The sequence below is a fragment of the Pygoscelis adeliae genome, unplaced genomic scaffold (genome assembly GCF_000699105.1).
Source record: "Pygoscelis adeliae isolate BGI_AS28 unplaced genomic scaffold, ASM69910v1 Scaffold103, whole genome shotgun sequence".
Classification (NCBI taxonomy): domain Eukaryota; kingdom Metazoa; phylum Chordata; class Aves; order Sphenisciformes; family Spheniscidae; genus Pygoscelis; species Pygoscelis adeliae.
The window spans coordinates 5517280-5541224 of NW_008824723.1; the positions used below are offsets into that span (position 1 = coordinate 5517280).

Consider the following 23945-nt stretch of genomic DNA (forward strand, 5'->3'; position numbering starts at 1 on the left):
CACAACTGCATATGACTGACATTCTTGCCGTGAGGCACTCACTATTTTTCTCTGCTGCTGACACAGTGGCCAAATAAGCCTCAACCTCAATTATTGACCTTGTAAATATTGCCTATAGTTTTGTTATAATTTTATCTGAATCAGTTCAGGGAATGGACTCTATCAGAGAGGAGCAATGCATATACTCCTTTGTGGCTTTAAAAAGCCTTTTCCCCCCTCCCACTGTAAAAGCACACACTGCCTGTATAGGGACTTCTCAGCTGCAGGTAATTACAAATTCAGTTTTTTCCTTAAATTCAAGAACATCACGTTATATTGCTTAGAAATCTGTTTAGAAAACATCATATCCTAAAGCTGATTTACAGGTCAGCTGTTTTAGTGAAGCAACACTAGAGCACAGGTATATTTTAACTTTCCCAGCCTGGTTTTACTAGCAGCCTTGGAATTTATGCCTAAATATATTTCAGAAACTCCAGTTCATTCTCAGTCAAGCCAGGTCAGTGTATGCAAGAACATAGCGTTGTTATTTCCTGCCTCCCACTTTCCTGGTCTATACTATAAATAGTCCAAATAAGAGTATGTTTTTAAAACACTAGTGCTCAAGCCTTAATCCATGTTAGCTTAGTAGATAGGCATAAAATAATACTTCCACATTCCCACCTCAGACCTTTACTTGGTTAAGACTTAATTAGTGGAAATAATAGCCCCTCCCAATCTTAATGTTGCGCTTCATTGGCCTTTAAAGAAAAAAGAAAGTTCAGATGACCGTCTGACATCATTATTCGTGAAATCATAACCATCCTTTTGGCTGACATTTGGGAACAGCAAGTACCCTACAGGAAAACACCCATTTGTTGCAGTCTGACACGCTGCAGAACAGGATTAGTAGGATTTCCATCAGCCAAATCCTACCTGGGAAACTTGAGGGAGCCCACCACAGTCAGCCATCTGAAACGAGGATGAGGACAGCCAGTTAGCATAATGCCAGGGGAACTCATTTATGCTCAGGATATATTAAAATGACCTTTTTAGCTGTCTGGCAGAAAAACATTTATTTTTGTTGTGTGAGTAACATACATATAGATGAAGGCATCAAAGCAGGCATGTTTATAAATGCTACAACTGCACCCCAGAAAAACCCAAAGTGTCTTAACCCTCAGACAAAGCATCAGCTGGAGCTACAAATAAATGTTTTTTACTAGGCAGTGATTACCAGTTTCTTAGAAACTAGCCTATTAGTCCTGGTTACAAGTTCAGCTCTGAATTACAATAAGGTGACTCAGTATTGACCTGAATGACAAACAGGGGAGAGAGAACAAACACCTAAACCTCAGCAGTGAGAGGGAAAAACGATTTGCTGAGATTGCAGATGGCAAGCATCAGCCTGACTTGCCAAGGGAAGCAGGGAAAGCCGAATTAGAAAAGCTATCCTGAGTGCATGCAGTATTTTTGGAGCACTTCATTTTTCCTGCCACTCCACCCCTCAAAGCAAACCCAACAAAAACAGTCCTGTTCCAAGGGACACCACAAGCTGAAAACAGTTGAGTTGTGAATTACAGGAAACCCTAAATCCTATCTAGGATTAGTTAGCAGCAAAACAGGCCTGTAGCAGGATCTGGCATCAGCCGTATCCCTGGACTGAGCGAAGGCTGGCCACTGATAGAGGATCTGAGATAGTGTCAGATTTTTTCTTGGGGTGAGTCTGCCATGTCCACGTGGTAGGTCAGCAGTGTAACTCCTCAATGTTAGGCAGAAAAAGCATTGAAAAAAAGTCATTGTTTATTATAATTTTCACTGACCAGTTCAATAAAGAGAGATACAGTAAAAGTTCCCAGCAGAAGCATGACCAAATTTGTTTCACCGTTTGCATGCTATTACACTCATTGCATTTTACTTCATCAGTAACGAGCTGAAGATTGCATCCATACTCTGAATGCCAAGTATCAGCCAAAGCCTTTGCACGATGCTTTGCTGTTTGGAAGTGTATTTTACCAAGTTTTTGAAAACAGAGTCATTTCCAACAGTAAGATGTCCTGGACTGTGTCCACATAAAAGGCAGGATGACAAAACTGTGGCTGATAGATCAGCTGTCTATTCATCTGACACTACTGTTGAGGGACAGGCAAGCACAGGAACAGAACGAGTTGGTTTGCACTTCCACTCTGCTGATGCCTTTTTTAAACCTTTCCAAATACCTCGAGATCAACTTTGCCAGCTCTAGTCAAATTCATTATGGGTATGTGAAATACTGAGCATTTCAAGTCTCACCCCTAGTGTTTTAAAATGGAGGAGCTGAGGAACTGCCTGTTGTTAACTTTGACAAGAAGCCCCTGGTCTGGTTTACCCCACTAAAATACTCTTACCCTGAAGGAACTGCCCTTCCACATCCAAACTGGATTCTCACCGTGTTATCTGTACTGCAGCACATGGGAGTGGTTCTGCTTTTTTAGTTAATCCAGCTGATCTTAAATGAGGGAAATGCTTATTTTAAAAAAACAGCTCTTGTTATTACCTTCAGAAGTGTGGTCCTTGTTGGGTCCAGCTTTGAGTTGCATTCAACCTATATTAAAGAACAGCAGCATAAGGCATTATACACAAGATTTTAATTATGAACTGCTGGATGAAAACAGATTAAATATCTTGTTTTCTGGATTAATACAGACTAAATTGGGTATCTTAGGCTTCTGTGCAAAGACTCTATTTGTACATATATACATCTTGAAACCCAAGTAGGTCTGTTCACATTTCTGACTGTATTCTTTTCCATGTACAAACCAACCCATTAGTTGGGAATTTGAGATCTTTTTTTATCCGTTTCTGGGACTCCAGTGGCAACAACTGTTGTTTATCTTGTGATGGGGGGGGGTCATCTGGTAGCGTCCCAAGTAGCGAGCAGCCATATGGCCACAGGCCAGCAGACTGGGCATGCCCGTTAAGGCACAACATTTAAAGTCATCCAGTCATCTGGGGCGAGTTATAGCGGTCAAAAAGAAGCTCTTCGCTTCCATAGTGACCCAGGGCAGAGCTCCAACACCACAGAACAAGTTAAAATACCAGCGGCAGATTCCTCTCTAAAGGAAAATATTTGCGGTTCACTGGAACTGCTGTGGCGATTGTTCCTAACGCAGTAGCTATTAAATAATGGGGCACAGACAGAGGGGACAAACAGCAAAGAATTAATGGCAGCTCTCCCGTGGTCTGAAAGAGGAGAGCCAGCTGGGCTGGATCAATAGCCAGCGAGGTTGCTGTGCGGGCATGAGCTCTGCCGGCCTCGCACAGCTTCTTGGCTCGCCTGCCCATTAGCATGGTGGCAAAGACGGCTCGATATACACACCACAGCATCCACCGCCGGGGAACTGTCGCCAACCACCAGGAGGACAGGGCATCTGCAAGGAAGCACACAAAAGTGGTATTATCTCTGTGATCCAGCCCGGACTTGCCCTAAGCTGCATTCTGTGTTACTGGAAGGATGAGACAGTTAAGTGTGTGAAAATGATTTGTTTTGTATTCCAGACACTTTAAATACACACCAAATCCACTGTATTAGCTGCAGATCTACTGACATGCTCTGATACCTTGCCTGAGAACCTGTCCTTTCCCCCACCTCGTAGCAATCAGCCCTTCCCAGTGCTCTTATTCCTTCTTTTAAAAGAAATTGAATGTGGGCATCAGCATCAATGTCTCACCCCCACCCCCTAGCCCCCTGAGCTCCAACTTTTGGATCTGTCCATCCAATTTCGACCAGATTGGCAGAGAAGCAGAGTCTCAAAGTCTCCTGTGTGTAAACATCAGCAGCTGAGCAGAGGACTTGACAACTTGTTCCATTGCACAAGCTGCATTATAACTGAAAAGCTATTAGCGGAAGATCTGGCAGATAGTCATTCTCATACCTGCTCCATCTTCCTGAACATTTGTTGGTGGGTTTTTTTTTTACTTGGTTTTGTTTATGTTTTCTTGGATGCATAGGCACAGCTTAAGTGCATTCAGAGCTATAGTTTCCATTAACTAGGACATATTTCCAGGTGAAGCTAAGTACATCTACTTTCCAAGTACTGACTCTGTAAGCCTAAGTTTGCAGACACACAGTGACAGGAACTACTTAACTTTCCATTTCAGCTAATATGACTCTGAAGTTTGAAGAGGGGAAGTTTTCCTAACGGTGGTCCCTGACTTGCAGTAACGTTTTATCTCCTAGACAAAGTTACAAGATCCTTTTCTAGCACATAAGCACGTTCAACTACAGCTCTGCAATGCATATGCAATGCACCCATTGATCACACCTCTTAGCTCACATCATGCACAGGTGAACTGGTAGGAAATAAAAATACTTACTGAAGGGTGACAACATTTATACCAGGAACAGGGCGCTCAATCTCTAGGTCTCGCCGACTAAAAAAAATAATGGAGAGGACAAAGGCTCTTGATACACTGAAATTTTACAGATACTTCCATACTCTTCTAGTTTAGAGAAAGCACAGACACTCACGTATGTTAATTCAATCTGATGCATGTTGTAGCCTCCACAACTGATGGAGAACCACTTTAGCCTGAAGTCTCAATGTCTTAGTTCAGTCCCAGTGTACCATTTATCTCCCCACAAACACACAAGGTCCTTCTCCCATAAGCAAACCACCTGAGATCCCTGAGGGCACTGTCAAGCAGAACTTTATACTGGGGGAATACAAGTAACTCCACCACACAAGTAATACTGGCTCTAAGAGCTGGACAGCCTCTTAAAACAGTTTCCAGTTAGAAATCAGGTAAATGTATTTACCTGTTGTAAGAGTTGACAAAGAGATGAAGGTTGGTTTGATTCATATCATTAATAATATGCTGACGGTAAGTATGGATCAGGTCATGGTTGCTGTGAATCTCTTCCTACAGTGGAGACAGAATTGTTCAGAATAGGGGCTATTTTCTGAAAGGATCTGAAGACGTGGCACAGCAGTCGTGTATCAGACTCATATCTACACAACAGGAGTGCACCTTTAGGGAAGGGACAACTTCTAGCACCCAGTGGTGTCGCCCAGAATTAACATTAGCCTCCGATTGCAGTACAACATTTTTCACTTTAAAAACTTCAGTATGTTGTAATGTCAAGATCTTACAATTGCAAAACATGTAGTCGCAGTGCAGACGGTTACAGTCAGACAAGTGTGAGGTTTTAAAACAAAAAAAGATTCAGGGTAAGAAGCTCAATAAATGTTTCCAGGGTAAAGCAGATGTTGAAAGCTTGCAAACATATGTAATGTGGAACTTAATTTCACAATGGTAAATAACTAAGCTTCAAGGACTTCAATCACTAACATTTTCAAACAGTTTGGTTCTAAAGTCTTTATAGATTAGTTCCTTGTCCTGCTGGAATGGAGTTTTCCATTGCATTTACTAACAGTTTCAAACACAGCAAAGTAGCCTCAGAAAACAGTATAGCACTTTCCATTAAAGTAGGCTTGCACTGAAGAGCACCATTAGTACTAATAACCAGCTTTCCCAGAGTTACAAGTATATTATGGTATAAAAAAAATCTGTGGGGTAATTCTGCTCAGAACATGAGCACATACGACACTTATACTCATGTTTAAATGTTGGCTGTCTACACAGGGAGCTGCTCCTACTAGAGTAGTCATGACTGAGATAGATACACTTGAGTCGTCGGGACACAGCAAGCCCCATGGCAGCATACACCTCCAAAATACTGGGAACACAAGTATGAATCCTATCTCACAGTTTAACTTTGTACTTTGTTGTTTAAATGAAGGCTTCTCCCCTCCTCCCAGCCCCAGGAGGTAAATACAGATGACTGAATAAATCAGAGGAATCTTTCAAACATCCTTACCTTTCCAAAAAGATGTGAAATGACCATGTCTGGTAAAGCATTTGTCCAACCTGAAATCTGAACAGCAAGATTATCTAAGCATCTGATATTAAAACAATCCTTGAACAATTGAAACCTTTCAGTTACCCATAAGTGGACCAATTGATGTTTCTCTGCTGTCCTTATATGTACAATATCTTGGATTGATATTTTTTTCCCCTCAATCCAACTAAAACACCATTAGGGGTTGTTTACATTTGAGTCATTCTCATAAGATATCTTTACTAATACAGTTATACAGGGAACACACTACTAGTGGCATAGGTATATATGGAATCACTCCCTGCAAGAACGCCAAGCAAACCAGCCATTTGGGTGTCATTTAACCTCACTGCCCAATCTCCTCACTACCAACCCACACTGACAATACGTTGGAGCTGGTACCTAAAGCTCATGTCCCAGAGTATGTGCTCTTGCTCTGGAAGGACAGAAGGATACAGGGCACCTGCTGCACTCTTAAGGTCAGCAATACTTGAGAGGTGGAAGGCAGAGGCACAGATATGGAAGAATTACAGTGAGACATTGGGTGAAATAATCAAAATAGGTCAACTGGTACATCTCAATGTAGAGGAGTTACTAAATATACTTCCAGATCAAACTTACCAAAATAAACTGGTATGCAAAATTATTTTAAAAAAATGAGTAACTAAGCCTCGAAAGAATGTCACATCCCAGCTCGGGAAAGTTTCTCCCAGTATTATAAGGTTGTCATTACATTTAATATCACCCTAGACACTTAAAATGGGTTGACTCTATGTGTGGTTAAAAGATGACGCACTAATTTTTGTACTTCTCAGAGTGTTTATAACAACTGCCATTCACTTAGACATGACCCTGAATGATACAAAGTGCCTTCCATCAGTTTACTCTGAAAAATGCTTTAACAGATTAAATCTGAGTGACATGTAATGTAACATTTATATATATACTGGTTCCAGGAAGATTTTTGAAACCAGTTCTCAGTGCCTGTTTTCCCACATTGCAATCTTTCTTACAACTACAAAAGAATACAGTTAACAGGAGCTTCTTTGTATGTGAACATTTTCCCCTAAAAGTCTGGTTGTATGGACAATCTGTCCACAGTTACCGTAGCTAATGCCCTTTTCTGAGTCTTTTTGGCATCTAAGACTCAGCCAGATGATTGAAACCTGAAAGATGTTGTTCTGAACATTTTTCTGTGCTCTAGTTCACATTTTGGACTGTGCTGGTAAACAAAGCCATGGACAAGAAAGAACTGAATGTTACACTACACTTCAAGTTTACTTGAAAGTTGTTCCCAAAACTACCTTGTGTCCAGGTTAAACTAGGTTTTCCCCAGCAGTCACTAGCTCTTAAGAATTGTCCATACCCAGTAGCTCCATTATACCATGGGTATCTGTTTCCTAGAAGTACTTACTTTTATCACTAGACTTACAGGAGGTATGTTTGCAAATGGAAAAATAAACCCCAAAGGAATTAGCCTGGGATATTTTGTGTCTGCAGCCATGCCTTGACACACAAGCTTGCCCAGCTCCTCATGCTTGACAGGCTCACAGTATGATTTATTTTTCTAACTTAAAAATGTTTACCTTAGTTGCTGCCCAGTCCATCCAACCTTCAGCACAAGGGTTTACATTAATGAGAACTAATCCCTCCACCATCTCTGCGTGGTTTAACTGCAAAAGAAAAGATTTAAGATTCATTGCATATCCTTTGCAACTTGACAGTCAGCATAAAATTTAAATTAGCAAATTATCTCCTGGGGAGGAAGGCGGTAGGTCTAGTTTTATCTTGCACTAAACAAGCGTATGTATGGAAAAAAAATTTTCATTAAAGCAATTCAACTGAGCAGCTGGAGAACATTAAGATTTAACTTCTTCTCCACCCTCAGTTTAAATAGAGAACTCCCATTAAAAAAACCTTCTGCAAATTAACTGGGTAGAGCCCAGGCCTTAAAATGGAAAATCTAGGTCTTCTGGATTAGCTATCCCGCAGATTGTGGTATTTCACTTAAAAGCCTAACTGCTTACTTAAATGGGCACGGCAGAGCAGGAATTCTCTGTACACGCTACGGGGACGACAACACGTCAGGGAAATCGGGTTAAAGGCTTTAGGGAAGCTCCACGAAACTTACAGCAAATCTGGTTAAGATGTAGGCACCGGCTCCAGTTCCCATTCCTATAACGGTCTTCAGCCTGCACAGCAATTAAACGGAAGAGACAAATGAGTCAGACAGCACTGAAAATAAACAAACCTGCATCAGCAGCCTTCCTCTTTCATTCACGCCAGCGTGTATCTACAGAAGGGTGGGTTGCAGCTCGGGTAAACCGTAGACCCTCAGCAATGCCACCGGCCCCAGTAAGGAGCTCGACGTAGCAGCTGGATTGTTATTGGCAGATTTGCAGGATGCTGGTCCTCATGCATTTGCAGGGCAGCAGCAATTCTCACTTATCTTTAAGTAAATATACTGAGCAACCATAGCATTGTTCTGCTCCTGGAAGGAAACGGTTACTCTCTGCCAGAAAAACTTATAAGACACAGTCCTGAAATCTGAAATACAAAGCTCCCCCCTCCCCCGGCTCCCCCTGCCCTCCACGATACAGCTATCCAACTGGGACGCTGATTCCTCTCTAACAGGGGGCTGGCAGGCAAACCTCTCATGCTATCCAGCCATGGGGGTGATTAAGTTTAAACTTCATAACCAAACAGGGCAGAGACAAACCAAATATTTGCATTAACTGAAACGGGTTTTAAAGCATCACCTTCAAGGTCTTAGAAAATACGTGGAAGGGAAGACTAGACAAAACCACTCAGAAAAACAGGTTATACAATGCTTTTAGGAAAATACCTGAGGATAGATTTCATTCTCATTAGCAATATTAAATTGAGGCTTTGTAAGTACACTCCAGTTTAATTGATTTTCAAGGTACTGACATTACGTCAGCATTTTTTTCAGTGCAAGAGCAGAATTGGCAACACTGTGCCTTATATCAGGCATTTCAAAAAACACATCTCTTAAGAAGGTAGTGAGGTAAACTGGTCCAAGGTATTGCAAGAGCTGGTTACAACAGCTGAACAATGTCTAAATTGGGGTGCTGGTCTGAGACTAAATCCCCCGCCAGCAGTCCAGCCTGTCTGCTCTTCAAGGCTGCCTAACCCTGAATGCCAGGTTTTCTCTGCTTGGTCTGCAAACCCCTTGGAGGTGCCTACCTGCAATCTTCATTGTGTACCAGGAGCACCAACTCTGCAGATAAGGTGCTTTTCTCAGCTACGGCTCCTGCTAAAGCTAAGCTTTAAGGGAGGACACACACCTAAACCTGTTGCAGATAGACAACAGAGGAACACTGCCACCAGGTCCTTCAACACTGGCAATCTGGCATCAGCACTTGGTAGTAGAAGAGGCTTAAGGAGGTTGGACTGATCCCCTGAGACACTCAAGCCACAGAAACAAAACAGTAAGCATCTTCAGATGGGACCACGTTTTTTTTCTGCTAACCACACAGGAAAACGTGGGTTGTTACAGTGGGAAGAACAGATTGTCTGTGCCCTGCCCCTGTGAGGGCAACACATAGAAAATACTAGAGGAAGCCCCTAAATTAGGCACATGGGATTTCACTCAAAGTTGCTTCCCGTTTAAAAATAAACAGACATTTCAAAGAAGGCCAAAAAATAAGCTCTTTCAGAAACAAAGGCAGAAGTGATTCATCTATAACAGAGGAATTAAAAAACAACCACAACCATAATTCTAGCAAACAAAATGCCAGGTAGCCAGACCAAAGCTTCAGGGGGCAGCACAGGCGAATATCTGCTCTGCCCTGCTCTTTCGGTGTGCCACATAGAGAGAAGAATGAGGAAAAGTAAGTAATTCTGCACTCACCCAAACTGTTTCAGGATTCCGGGAAGCATTTCGGCCAGCTGATCCATGGATGGATACACGTACCTACAACAAATACGTGTTTGTGGAGTTACTACACCACTTGCAGTAGAGTAGGCTGGGATGTTTAGAGACACAGCGGTCACTGTAGATTTAACAGCAAATGTGCTCATTACGAGATCATTGACAGTATGACCTGAATTTAAATCAGGAGCAAGCACAAGTAAGTAATTTAGCAGAAATATGAGCATAATCTAGATGGTACTTTATGTGAGTTACAGGATGATAGATGTCTGGTCTGGCAGAGAGCAAAACAGACCATAATGAATCTCTTCCAAGAAAAGTTAACACTTAAAGCTTATGAAAAAGTTTGAACTTGAGAGGTGAGTTTCCAACCACATTCACCACATTTGTACTTCTAGTCTACCACAAAAAAGTTTCCCTGTGTTGCAGAATCACAGACTACAGCAATGAGATCTAGATCTTTGGCAAATAATTTGCACGCATGTTTTCAGGGACACACAAATTACCATAGGATAAATAAGAATAGCTTTCTATTAATATTGATGGAGAAAATGAAGGCACAGGAAGGGCTACGAAGCTGCTGAGAAGTTCAATAAAAACAGCTGTCAGTTAATGCTCCTGGCCTTCTGCAGAGCAGATACAAAATTTTGAGGGAAAGCAATTCTGAGCAAAATCTCAACCGAGCAGCACATGGAAAAAAATCCACCCAAAGTAGCTGGAGAACATCTGCCTAGGATGTATCCAAATCTCTGCTTCCCATCAGGACTACACCTAATGATTCTCTAGTTTAGTCTCCAAAATAAAACCAAACAAAAAAACAAACAGTGCAAAAGTACTTTAAGTTATTTTCTTAGATTTTCTTGTTGGGAAACTAAACCTTGTCATGACAAAAGCTAGTGTCACTGCAACAGCTGTGACTTTTAACTTGAGCATGCTGGCCTCCCAGCTGGAGGGCTAGGAGAGATAATTCAGCTTCTTGTGCTGTCATCATGATGTTATTAAGCAGTGGTCTTTACTAGCATAGATCACGATGGCTGCCCTATGCAGCTGACAACTCAGAAGTGTTAATGCTTGTTCAGGACATGAGGGTTAAGACACTTAAAAGCTCATGATTCAAACAAATACAAAGTGGGGGTGACTGAAATAGCTTTATAGGCTGCTCTGGTAGACAACTGGGCCACTGTAGTTAACACTAGCTGAGAACTTGGCCCATTGTGACCTCCTCAGCATCAGACCAGCTTAAAAATTAAGAAGGGAAATAGACTGGCTCATGCAATAAGGGTACATATAAGCTCCTTAATACCTAGTTTTTACTGAACAACTGTTCCTTGCCTTGTACCCTCCCCTTGGCATGTTAGCTGCTCCCTTCCTCAACCAAGCTGATTCTTACCCAGGGGGCACCTTAAGGCAAATCTGTCTCATTTGTGGTCATGGCACACAAGGTTTCCAAGAGTTACAGCATCATTCGTGACACACAGTCAGAAGTATACAGCTATCTGTGATATTCTGGGGGGTACCTCACTTTGTTATTGTCCAACAACTTGGATTTTCCGGGTTGGTTATCAAGTCTACTTATCAATATCTACCATGCTGCCATTTCATAAAAAACATGGATTTAGGAAGGACATTATATAATGGCTAATGCCTATCTTGTTTATAGTAACAATTTAGTTTTGTATTTTTATTCAGGATGCCATTACAAAACAACGTAACTCGATATTTAAACTGACAGATGTAGACATCTGTCAAGGAACTGCTTTACAAGCAGTCTAGTTATCAGAGATAAAACACAAAATTACAGCCCCAAAGTCTACTGTGAACTGGCACAACGCAACAGAGCTCCCAGAGCTCCAGTACCTTAGAAATAGAGCATCAGGATTTAAGTTCAAAAGCCAACTACTGTGTTTGCTGCAAGTGCTTTTTAATTAAACTGCAGATCAAGACTCTTTTTCCAGAAAGAGGATAACTCTGAAAGCACGGGCTGTTTCCCTGACAACTCACCCAGCTTGGAAAGACGGTGCTCCATCCTGCTGACCAGGTGCATCCACATGGCAGACTGCAAAGTGTTGGGTAATTTCCTGCATATCCTCAAAGTTGAAGAGAGGATTGAAGCAAGTTTTATCTTGAGAAGGAAAAGAAAATATGGAATAATTATGCTGAGGGAAAATAGTAAGTTTTCAACTACAATAAAATTATTTATTAACCTGTCCTGCAAATTAATGAAAAGTTGGTTCAATCAGGTGAGCTATGTTATTGCCTGGGAAAAGTGGCAGTCCTTTATCTCTGAGGAGGAAAGACCAGTGAAGCCCTGCTACAAAGCAACCTGTGCCAATTTGCTTTAATTCCTTGAAGCAAAAACTCTGAACAGCTCCTTCCTCATGGCCAGATAAGATTTATCCATGTTACTTTGGTACCTGCCAGAAGTATTTGCTTGGTGCACCAAAATCTCAAAAAATTATTCTTTATGCAAAGTTAAAATACTAATAAAATACAGTCAGGTGTATTCATCCCAGGTTTTAGCTTAGATGAAATTACCCATTTACTTGTCCAGTCATTTTTCTTTGGCTTGTGTCAAAACAGATGGAGGAAAAAAGTATCCAAGGCTGAGATCGTGACTTGTGCTTTTGCCCAAATATTACAAGATAAACATTACATGATCAGCTGCTGCAGGCAGCTCAAGACAAAAGCGTCCTTCTGGGATACTCAGTGCTGTAGGCTCCCAACTTTGAGGTGATTTGATTTCTGATTTTTAAATAATATTAATGTGGGGAGACGGTTAGCATATTTTCCTCCTGGAGTGGAAAGCATGAATTCTGTAGCACCGTCTTTGAGATTCCTAGAAAACGGTTCAACGTTCTGTGTGTGTTCTGAATGTCTTCACACTACAAGTAAAATCATTGCAAAATATAAAACATTTTTAGCTCAAATCAGCTTTAGGAGAATGTGCAAGAAAGGGAAAGTTTATTCACCATAAAAATAGACTTTGTAACTCTAGAAAGAAAAAAGTCTTATTCAAAGATGGGATCCAGATTAAGCTCTGCCCTGATCCACTGAAAATCCAAAATAAAGTAAGGCAGTTCCACAAAAAACAGGCAAGAAAACACATTTTTTTCTTATGAGTAATATCCGCCCCCCCAGCAACAGCCAGACTTTAAAGATCTGCAGGTGTTTTTAAGTGTAAATATTGATAACTGATTAAGAAACAGTAAATTGTGTGAAGCAAACAGTACTGGTGAAAAGAACAAATTAGAGCAGATCTGGATATTAGGTCACAGAATCATAGAATCATTAAGGTTGGAAAAGACCTCTAAGATCATCGAGTCCAACCGTCAACCCAACACCAGGTCATTATATTCTTGGATATGACAGATAAGGTAAAAGGCACTTAAAGTTATTTTCTTAATACTGGCTAAAGACACAATGCCAGCACTCATTTTGTCATCCTGATTTGACATGTAATTCATATAAACCCACAGCAGCATAAGACTGGTTATCAGACAGGAACCTAAGACAAAGCACCAGCAATGTTGTTTTCAACCCTGCTGGCAATATACCCTCGGCCACCCCCTACAGATGTTTTTACAGCATTTATACATGGTCATTATAAGCTATCAAAGATCTTTGGCTCCTTTAAGTGAAATATTCCAATTATTTACTTTGTGAGGATAAAAAAATCTGAGAATTAAACTTGCTGTAAGAAAGGAACTGGGTACCACCTAACAGGTTACAATGCACATAAACAAGCAAGGACCTGGGAAAGGTTTCCAAACCATCGCCGCTTCCGCACCTTTGATTACGGCAGTAGTGTTAAGGAGCCAGGCCATACCTGTGCTATCAAATAAAAAGTCTGCTTACGATTCAGCCCGATGTCATGGTAGGTGAGGATAGCTGGGCGGTTCCCTCTGGGAGTCCCACACATGGTGACATGGACCGAGCCATGCACAGTCTCCACATCTTGCTCCTGGCAAAGAACAGGAGGAATCTGTTAGCGGCTTGTCCGCCGCTGCAGCAGACCTCTGCGTGACCATGAGCACAGGTCCTGCCCCATCCCAGGGTCTGCCCGCAGCCCTGGGGGTCTCCGCAATTCCCGTGCTAACGCACCCCGTTCTTCCTCATGGTGGGGGCTCTCTGCTAACGTTTTACATTCAGCTGTCATCTACTCCAGTCCACAGACAACTACAGAAGCACTTAAGCTGCTAGCTCTAAGCAGATGCTGAGGCAATAGTTAAATAGTTTTTAACCTCATTAAAAGGCAGCATGAGAAAAAAAGAAAAAAAAGAAAGCAGTTCGGTGCAATGACACCTAAAATAATAACAGCTTACAACTATAACGCAAGTTGCCAAAAGAAAATACTTCTGTTTTCTAGGAAAAGGACTTTAACTCAGCAAATAACTACTATTCCCCAAAGAAAGCAGTATTAAGTAGCCTGTATTCACCATAAAGACTTATCACACCGTGGGGCCTTGTGATTATAGTAGCCTTCCCCAATAAACCCGACAGCCACATATGTTAGCTTTATGGCTTGCTATGTATAGACCTGACCATAAACCCAACTGTCTCAAGTTTGCTATAGAGCAGCATATCCACAACATTGTTGTGGCGATTATCAGAGAAACAACGTTAAGAAGCATACTGCTATTATTTGACATAACAGGAGTTTGTACTATTTAACGATCTTAAAGCTAAGGACACCTTTATTATCAAATCAAAGTCCCCCTGAGTACCATCTTTTATCTATTGGATGTCTATGTAAGTTAGATGTGACTTGGGTTGTACTAACATCCACAACATATGGAACAGTTTTTTTGTTTCTTTTGCACTTGAAATTCAGATGGGTATAAACAATTTGTTATTTTGCCAACATGTATAAAGGGAATCGTAAAACAACAGTTATTTATGACACATTTACAGTACCGTTATACTCGCATAACAGTCAAGGCAGTATATAGTTAGTAGCCAGTCTTAGCATTTCATCAGAATATTTTATTTACTGTACAGGACACAGATATCTGTGTCATTCAGTACAGTGTACTGTCTGCTGCTGCCCAGCTTGCTTGACTTGCTCCGTGCAGTAATGCCCAGAGGCAAAGTCCAAGTTAAATTCAAATTTATTACAAATTATACTGTAGAAATCAGGTGCGTACAGCCTCTGTGAAAACCTTTACAGAGCAAAACGCAGAAGCTCTTCTGAGATTTGAGGTATTAATTTGATCTAAATCCCAGCTTGGTAATTTGATACATGAAATACACCACGTGTTTTGTTGAAAATAAGGATGCTAGGAAACACCATTCCACATTTCACCTATTTTCTTTGCAATTACACATTTACATCCATTTTAAGTTACAAGCATAGCAACGAATCAAGATCTGCCCCTGACTCGTAGTCCGGGCGAGCTGAGCATCACTGCTATCTGAACTATACCCCATTGAAACACTAATGGTCAGCTTTTATGTCTCCTTAGAGATTCATTCCTCTGCATACTCACTGCATTATTTAGCAGGTAAGCTGAATCCTCCACATCCAGCACCATCTTTAGGCAAAACAGGGTGATAAATCCAGCAAGTCAGACAGAGAACAGTAGCTGGTTTCTGCTTCGTCCAAGTAGGAAACTAGGTTATATAGACAAGCTGCTACCCTGCATAGGCTTATGACTCCCATAATGCCCAGCTAGAAAAACCAAAACAGACTAATTCATGAGGATGCCATTCTTAAATAGGATTTGAATCAGGTTTGATCAGGAGAAGTACTTACTAAATAGAGCTCAGGCATCAAAGATGAACTAAGTCGCTGCCACACAATGTACAAAGTGCCAAATTTCAAATTCGGGAATTAGTACAGTCTTTCCTGTTGCTGTTTCCATCAGGTTTTGATAAGTTTAGCTTCATTTCAGGTTTTGTTATCTCAAATGCTAGAACACCCCAAATTCATTCTAAATTAAATCAGAAGCAAGTTCTCTCCTAAAAGCCAGGAGTAAAGTTTCCAGTAAGAACACAAAAGACATTGAAGTCTTAGTGTAAGTCAGAATCATTCTTCACAACAACAAAAACAAGGACTTTAAATGTTTGAAATCTAGTATTTTCCAAAGTAGATAAGCAACATTTAGTCTAAAGTATTCCTACATCAGTCATACTAATGTTACTGTAAGTTTCATTTTGGCAGAAAATAGGGTATTGTAGGTATATTCATTATACAATACTCCAGAAGAGATTTGCAGTAGCAATAGCTAGCAATTAATAACAGCAATTAGTATTTTCCACATTCTACCTGCCTTCTGTACTCTAGATAATTTTCAATACAAAGCATAAAAATCAATAGTTTGGCAACCTTAATACCAGTAATGAGAGTAAACGATATTGTGTAACACACCTCCTGCTGAGTGTGGAATATAGAAATTATTTCCTCCTCAGAGACTAATAAGGTATTTTGTATCATCAGATTTTTATTGCTAGATCCTTCCAGTAACAGCACTGAAAACCTAGAAGTGTGTTTTCTTAGGAGGGATCACCTTTCAAGATTTGGGACCTTCTTCCTTTGTGCATGAAAGAAAAAAATCTGTTCATGGTAGGTAAAGCCAGACCCTCGAACCTGCACATCCCACTGACCTCCACAGCTAATTCTTCTGGAACTAGAAGCCTGAGCCTAGTTCAAACTCAGCGTCAACTAAAAATAGTTCAGAGACAACAGGCGACCATACTCCTAATTACTGGCATGAATCACAGTCAGTTTAACAACTGGTTTAATTCCTCATTATCTTCACAGTAAGACTCCCCTAATTCAAAAGGGTTGTGCTATTTTCCATTAGCGCAAATTCTTAACAACGAATACCCAAAATGTTCTCCTAAAAACCAATCAATTCAAACCAGTTTCTTCGGTGACATCAAACCAACAACTTCACATCCCTATTGATCCTATTAAAGATCAGGAGGTTTGTCTACGTGATGTAGGGATGGATGTTTTCAAAATGCAGAGCACTGAAAACAGATGGCAGCACATCCCAATCAATGTCAACATTATAGTAAGAGGCTCTTCAACTGATTTATATTAAAACACCATCTTGGAAAAAAATCCAACGTACGCTAATCCGATAGAAGGATAAAGACAAACACACCATCTGTTCACATCTCTCACTTTAACAGAGGTGCAGGCTTGTCTTAGTGCCCTAAAATAGACACAAAAATACTTTTGATACTTGCAATTTAAGAGAGGCTATCTTAATTTGAAGGAGCTGATCCATTCTAAAGTAGATTTTATTTTTGTGTCAAGTGACATTTTTTGACGTTTTGTCATGAGGTTAGAGCCAATTTGTAAGTCCATAACACAGGAGAGCTCATTTATTCCTTCCCCTCTCTACCCTGGCTAAGGAAGACATGGATTGAGGAACATGCTTATGAACAGGTTGTTTTCTGAAGTATGGGATATGCAACCAAAATGCTTTAGATATCTAAAAAGGAAAACCACACACACATTGCACATTTTGCTAAAAATGCCATATTTTATATTTTAAGTAAAATACTGCATTCCATCAAGATTATTTTAAAGCTTTCAAATATACTTAATCCTCAATTACCATCTCATGCTTTTATTTTAATTTATATTATGCCTGTTAAATACACCTCCCTTCTCTTACCTCAGAACTGAGGGAAATGCTTCAGAGCTTTTGAAGAGGATTTAAATCACTTTTAAATTGCTAAGAGACAGCAGATTTTAAGTTCACATTACTTAAGAAATTTAATACACTAATACCTGCGTATGCTATTTTTCACTTCTTTTTTCCAATATCTTGAAGATCAAATATATTTGAGCTTTTAACGTGGTATTGTGATGTTGGGTTTCAAATTCCCTTTGCCCTGAGGTTATTTAGCATTTTCCCCTAGCTTTTTCTACTCTAAAATAGTTATTTCAATTCATCTTATGTTATTCTAAAACCCCAATGCCCACCTGTCCAGCTATTTTTTTTCTTTTTTTTTTTTTAAGACTTCTATTTTGAATTAGCAGTATTAAGAAAAAGGTTCCCCTATTTAGGTTGTGAGTTGGGTACATTAATAAGTATGATGACTTTAGATGTAAATGTGACTCTGCTAAGGTGGATGCCAGTAACAAAAACTTTGGTGCAGGAACTGAAGCAGATTATTGCGATAGTTCTGCCCAAGAATTCTTCCTAGCCCGATTAGCACTGGGTCACACTGCTCTGCAAAAGCACAAAACTACAATCACCCCCATCCCTTTCCTTCAGAGACCTAAAAGGACGAGGAAATCCGTGTAACATGCTGCAAAGCCCCAAACTGCATCCACCGATGCCTGTGGGAAACCCACTCCATCGCACCATGAGGACCAGCCGATTTGTCTCCCGCTGCAAGGCGGCTCTTTCCTTCTCTTCTGTGTGCAGGAGGAGGAGGAGGGAAAGCAGAAATGGTCCTTGCATGCTGGTGGATATAGATGGCCATAAGCCACGAATTGCAAGGGACAAACTCATCTCTGCCACCTACCGCTGCCACACAGCTCGGAAAGTTTTGCTTAGTTATTGAGAAAGCAGTCTCCTGATGGACTGCTCACTTCTGAAACACAAAGCTAAGAGAATTATATAGAGTGACGAGAAGCCAGGTCTCCGCCAGCTCCAATGCTACCAAGCGAGAGAATAGGCAAATACATCAAACTGGAAATACAATTAAAATGTGTTTGGCATTAAGCCGAACTAAAGCAGCACAGGGCACACTGCCCTGCACCAGTTTATCATTAATTGTGCGAAAACAGGTTTGGTCAGGAACACTCCCCTTCTTGGGAGGCAGGGGACCTTCACTTAAATTTTCAGGTAGGTGCCACAGACAGACATATAGTGCTGACTAGAGGTAGTTCAGAGCTGTCAGTTCTTCCATCTCATCTTGGCCATCCCCTAGTAACTCCATGAAAAAGAGACTCCAGAGAATAACCAGTGGCTTACTTCAAAATGGAAAGGTATGTTTAACTCAAATCTGTCTAAGACAGCATGTGAAATAAGAGTCTATCTCTTTCCAAATCTGAATAACTAGATATAATTTATTGTTGGAACCAACACACCTCACAGGCAGCCACCGTCACTAGTGGCAGAAACACGGTTATTAACCGAATACTGCATAACTTGTCCTCAAAAGGACAGAGCAAGTTGCAAGGGATATGATGGACACCCACACCCATACACAGGGGCTAAATAAGGAGTTCCATCCTGCCAAGCGCTGATCACCTCCTTCCCTGGCCAGGTCCATCCTCCTCCCAAGTGTGGCTCATGGGACAGGTTGCTCATTAAGAGCACACATGAGTTGCAGTGTCAGTCCTGAGTGACTTGGGTCCTCCAGGGCCACATGTGAATTTCTCTAATGACCTAAGTAATCGAGGCTCTCTTAACAGCTCCAAACCACCTTTTTCATAAATCAACCACAGAAGAACTTAAAGACACACAGGTAGGGTACTTGTGGTTTTAAGGACCAAAGCTAAGCCTCCTTTGCAGTGGCAGTTCTTAACATAACGGATTGAGACTGTTCTTCCACATTTTTCCTTCCTGAACTAGAACAACCAAAGATTAAACTCGAAGAAAGATCATTAAAAAAGCAAGAGCTGGCAGAACAGGGCTAAATGACAAGAACCACTGGTCTGGATTAGCGACAGTTAATCCAAAACATGGAAAAAAAACCCAAAAAGGCTTAGAGAATTTGATCTTGCAAGTTAAAAAAAAAATCTATATATACACATGGTTTACAAACCAAGCAAATTTCTGCCAAGAATAGAAATGAAATATGGGTCACTTCTGGATTCGTAATCAAACTACTGCAGTATTCCTGTTGGCAGACTTAATCTGGGATTCAGATTTATTTACAACAAGTGATCAATCCGGACCCAAACAGAAAGCTTCTTCCATGCTGTGCACAGTCCTGCAGGAAGCCGCATGGTGACAACTTTAACTTGTATTTGTCAAGACTTCAGGCAGCAGATTTCATCATTAGAAAGGATGAGGGGGAAGATGCAGGATTAATGTAAACTACAGTTTTACTATAGAAGTAAGAGCCATTGAAAGATGATAAAGATGTTTGAGATAACTGTCCTCCTTCATTTCCAGGGAAAGGACTGCTGAGTTTGTGCTGGATTTTTAACCAATTTGGACAGCATTGAATAAAAATATAGACAGGCGCAAATAAAGTGCAACATGCCACAATGTACAGAAGGGTTATTTCCTCCAAGGACCTCTGCCTGCATGTTCAAGAGACTAGAACAATTTAAGAGCTTTCTGTATTCCTGCACAATCTACCTCCCTCATTACACCCCCTTGACAAAAATAAGACACCCGGCGAGCCTCTTTTCCCAACACATACTCCTTCCTGTCCTCAGCGAGGGAAATACACCGCTTGCTCTTTTTGGTCGAGGCACGTACAAGCTCGCTGGTCTCCCTCCCAGTTCAACCTAGCCTGACTCCGACAGCAGTGCTTTTCCTTAGTCTCAGCTTAAGAACCAGCGAGGACAAACTTCTCAGTCAGAAGCCCAAATGGCAATAAAATAATACACAAGAGGAGCTGAGAGAGTTACAAAGTCACTTCTCAAAAGCATGACACATGGGGAAAGTGGAAAGCCACCATCTGACCTAGTGGTGCACTTTATGAACTCATATTGTGGCTGTAAATGCACATACGGAAACTACCGTCACTCTCGTTAGGGGCAAAATTGATTGCTTAGCACCTTCCACCATTCCACAGGCTTCAGGAATCTTTTGGAAACTTTCAATGGCATAACGGGATACATCAAGAGGGACATTTCCTCTGAGGAAATGCATGCGCACCACCAATGAAAGCAAATTAATTGGGGAAAGTGTGTGACCATGTGGGAGGGGAATATTTTGCTTTCACTGCCACTGCTGAAGAATCTCATTCTCTTAGCAAGAATAGAGCTGCTTGCAATCCAGACACCTCTTTTGGATGAAACTTTCTCAGCTTCAGTCTGAAAAGACCTCCTGCAGTCCCCTTCACATCGCTATGTCAGAGCCCCATTCAGACCCCTCTCCCACAGTAACAGTATTTCTGGCGAGCAGTCAGTCATTTCTGATCACATTTTGCTGTTTTCTCGAATGTCAATTCAGTTTCCCCTTTTACCAAAAAAAAAAAAAAAAGAGAAGAATATCTTTACTTGCCTGAACATCAAAGTCTGGAAGGAGACGAGTGATAGCCTGTGAAGAGATTTTAAAGCATTAATGCAGGTAACTTTAGCAGCTACAGAAATCTGCGCTGGGACACACGTGTTCTAACCCACCAGTTAGGTAAATTAAGGACGTAAGATGTCAGAAGCAATACAGCTGCTGTCATCTGCTATCGTCTCAGATGGTGGACCTCAAAGCATTGCAGTCCAACCCGTAATTATGACAAGACTATAGAGCCTTGATCTTTAGGCCGTTAGGCAGTGTCCTGTACATACAAACAAGTAGCTAAAGAGCTGACTGAGCTTGTGGAAGTAATTTTACATCAGCCTTAGCTCCAGACAATATGCTGGCTTTTAATCTTACTATACTGTTGGTCTCACGACCTTTTAAACATAGCTAGTTTCATACACTGTTGTTCCAGTGGGGTCTAGAGTTGAAAGGAATGAGTATATGTGGCATTCGTATAGACAGCATACGAAATAAGGCTCATCACTGTTCATGAACGAAGACTCAGCTGTAGAAGACACCTAAGCACAACAAGCCAGGATGCGACTTCAGAGTGCATCACCCACTCAACACCAGCTCCACTGTTAACCTTAGTATCTGCTGAGTGTCCTTCAGGGCAATCCTTTCCACTTTCTCAAAGTAACTTCCTTCATCTATGTTAAGAATGGCCACAGGGGAAATCAAAGTCTGTGCTGGTTTCCCCGCATAGACAAAACCTAAGGTAACATCGTGAATCAAAGCATATAGGGTTAATTGTCAGGATTCCTACTTTTGATCTACGTGCTACAGAAACCCAGGAAGTTGATCAGTGTTTTAAGGTATTTCTGAACTTTGAACCAAAGGTATTTCAGTACCCGTAAGACTTCTGCTTAGTATCTTCTTTGCTTTGCTACTACTGAACAATATTGGCATTAAAAAGGAATCTTAGTTTCTGAAAAGTTTGAGTGCTGCATTCACTGGTATCCAAACAAGCTCTGCTTTCATGCAATGTCCTTGGCAAAGGAGCTGTGTTTAAAGTTTCTCTAGCCATTTCACTGCAGTCGCAAATGGAAATGATTTTCTGAAGTGTTTACGCAAAAGAGGTAGGGAATAAAAAAGAAAGTAGCAGATAGAGCAATGAATAGTTCTAGTGCAGAAAACCAGAAAAAAAACAACACATTTATATACGTCATTGTCAAGAATTACAATCATTGGGAACAAAAAAAAAATCTTAGTTTTGATTCAAGAAAAAAGCTGAGAGGTTCCTTCACATATTACAGTGAATTATTTGCCATGAACATACCGAAGCACAGAGTATTGCTACCACCGAAGAGTCAGACAGCCACTGAACCCAGATGCTGTGGGCAGATTTTTTAAGAAAATGGTGCAAAAACAAATGGAAAGAAGTACAACAAGGTTAAGCAAAAAAAAGGCTAGGGTGTTTCTACACTGCAGCCCCAGAGGAAAGGCTGCGGCTTGTGCACACCCAGCTGGCTGCAGACCTGGTAGCAGTTTGACTGTAACTCATAGCTCAGTGCAGTCAGAGACGGCTAGATGGGGCACAGTCGTACCTCCGGACTCAGATGTGCCCAAAAGAAAAGTAAAGGCTCTTTATGTGCCTCCTTGAACGGTAGGTGAGAGAGCAAAGTCTGTATCTTTACACTGAGAAATCTATAGGTGTAGAAGGATGTCCATAAGATTGCCCAGTTGGCATCATTCAAAATAGCTTAAGACACCCAGAGCTGTCATTATTCAGAAAAGAAAAAATGTCACCACCAGACTAGCACTAGAGAAGAGTAAAACCAAAGACCAAGAAAGAGCAAATAATTAAGGCTCAGTTTTGCATTCTTTAAAAAAAAAACACAACCCACTCTTATTCCATCTCCAGTTTCTCCTACTTGTTTCTTCCATACGATATGTCAGAACTAATCTAAGAACACATGTGCAGTTCCAACAGCAGCCGTGAAATAAAACACGTAAATTCTAAAAAGCTTTAAAATAATTACCTCCTCCTTCTCCACCAGAGGTTTCACCTCTGCAAGGTGAGCATCCTGGAACTCTGTTGACATGGTCAGTAGCTGATATCTGCAAAGATGAAAAAAGATTTGTTCTCAGCTTGCATCAAAGATTAAATACAGGAACAAATAAAGATCCTGCTCCACCCAACGCCCCCACCAATGACCCACTGTCTCAGGTTATAGTTTAAAAGACCTTTGCAAGAAGGTTATGAATCTCTTGTAAAATGCCTCCCTGGTTTATTTATATACACACTCCTGCACAATATGAGATTAAAGAAATATTAAGGCTGCAAGATCAAACAGAAGTTTGGCAGCTTCAAAACAGGGAATGCTGAAGGAAGCAGGGCAGGGACCAGTATAAAGAGTGTCATGGAAACTGTCATTTCACAGGTGAAAGGAGGCATAGCCAAATCTGCACAGCCACCTTCTGAAATTAGCTTGAATACTTGTTTCTGATTTTTTTTTTTTTTTAATGCAGGCTCCCTCTCCATCCCCCAGATCTCTACTGTAAGAAAACTGAACTGGACACTCATTAGCACCATTTTACTCTCAGATCGATGTGCTCCACTCTTTGGGACACAAACACCTTCCCTGATCTGAACAAACAAACAGTACCAAGTAAAACAGATAGTCCTTTAAGTGGACACCAACAAGATGCATGCAATAATGTCGTATTCAAAACTGTCAAAGTAAGGAACAAGATTTCTGTGTCCTGCTCTAGGAAAGGACTGGCATTGCGATACCCAGCCCTCATCTGCCGGGAAGCTTAACTGGGAACACGGATATGGCTGAACCCCAGAAGAGGTGACTGCCGAGGCAGACGGAGCAGCAGGTTGTGCTGCAGGTGCAGTGCCCTTTTGCATTTGGACCAAGAGGCATCTCAGTTCAGCGACCACATCAGTCCAAACTGGGAGTTAAAAAGAACGGCATGTTTTCATTCTCCTGACAAAGAAAAGGTGCCAGAGGCAGAGGGCTGTTCCCTGCGAAGCTCTAATGAATGGCCAGAAACAGTTCTCAAAAGAGATACCGGATCT

General features: G+C 41.1%; 1 protein-coding gene across 1 annotated transcript in view; it reads right to left on the minus strand.

The window, feature by feature from the left end:
* The window catches only part of NDRG1 (N-myc downstream regulated 1), a 26079-nt gene extending 3103 nt beyond the window's left edge, over window positions 1-22976 (minus strand). The window contains exons 1-13 of the mRNA XM_009323366.1: window positions 22900-22976; window positions 20903-20938; window positions 13608-13713; window positions 11754-11874; window positions 9732-9794; window positions 7989-8049; window positions 7444-7530; window positions 5837-5893; window positions 4775-4878; window positions 4333-4389; window positions 3335-3386; window positions 2513-2560; window positions 913-948 (exon numbers count right to left, since the gene is read on the minus strand). Of these exons, the coding sequence (XP_009321641.1) occupies window positions 913-948; window positions 2513-2560; window positions 3335-3386; window positions 4333-4389; window positions 4775-4878; window positions 5837-5893; window positions 7444-7530; window positions 7989-8049; window positions 9732-9794; window positions 11754-11874; window positions 13608-13713; window positions 20903-20938; window positions 22900-22962 (891 nt within the window). The 5' untranslated portion in view covers window positions 22963-22976. The remainder of the gene's footprint in view (window positions 1-912; window positions 949-2512; window positions 2561-3334; window positions 3387-4332; window positions 4390-4774; window positions 4879-5836; window positions 5894-7443; window positions 7531-7988; window positions 8050-9731; window positions 9795-11753; window positions 11875-13607; window positions 13714-20902; window positions 20939-22899) is intronic.
* Between the last annotated feature and the right edge of the window lie 969 nt (window positions 22977-23945).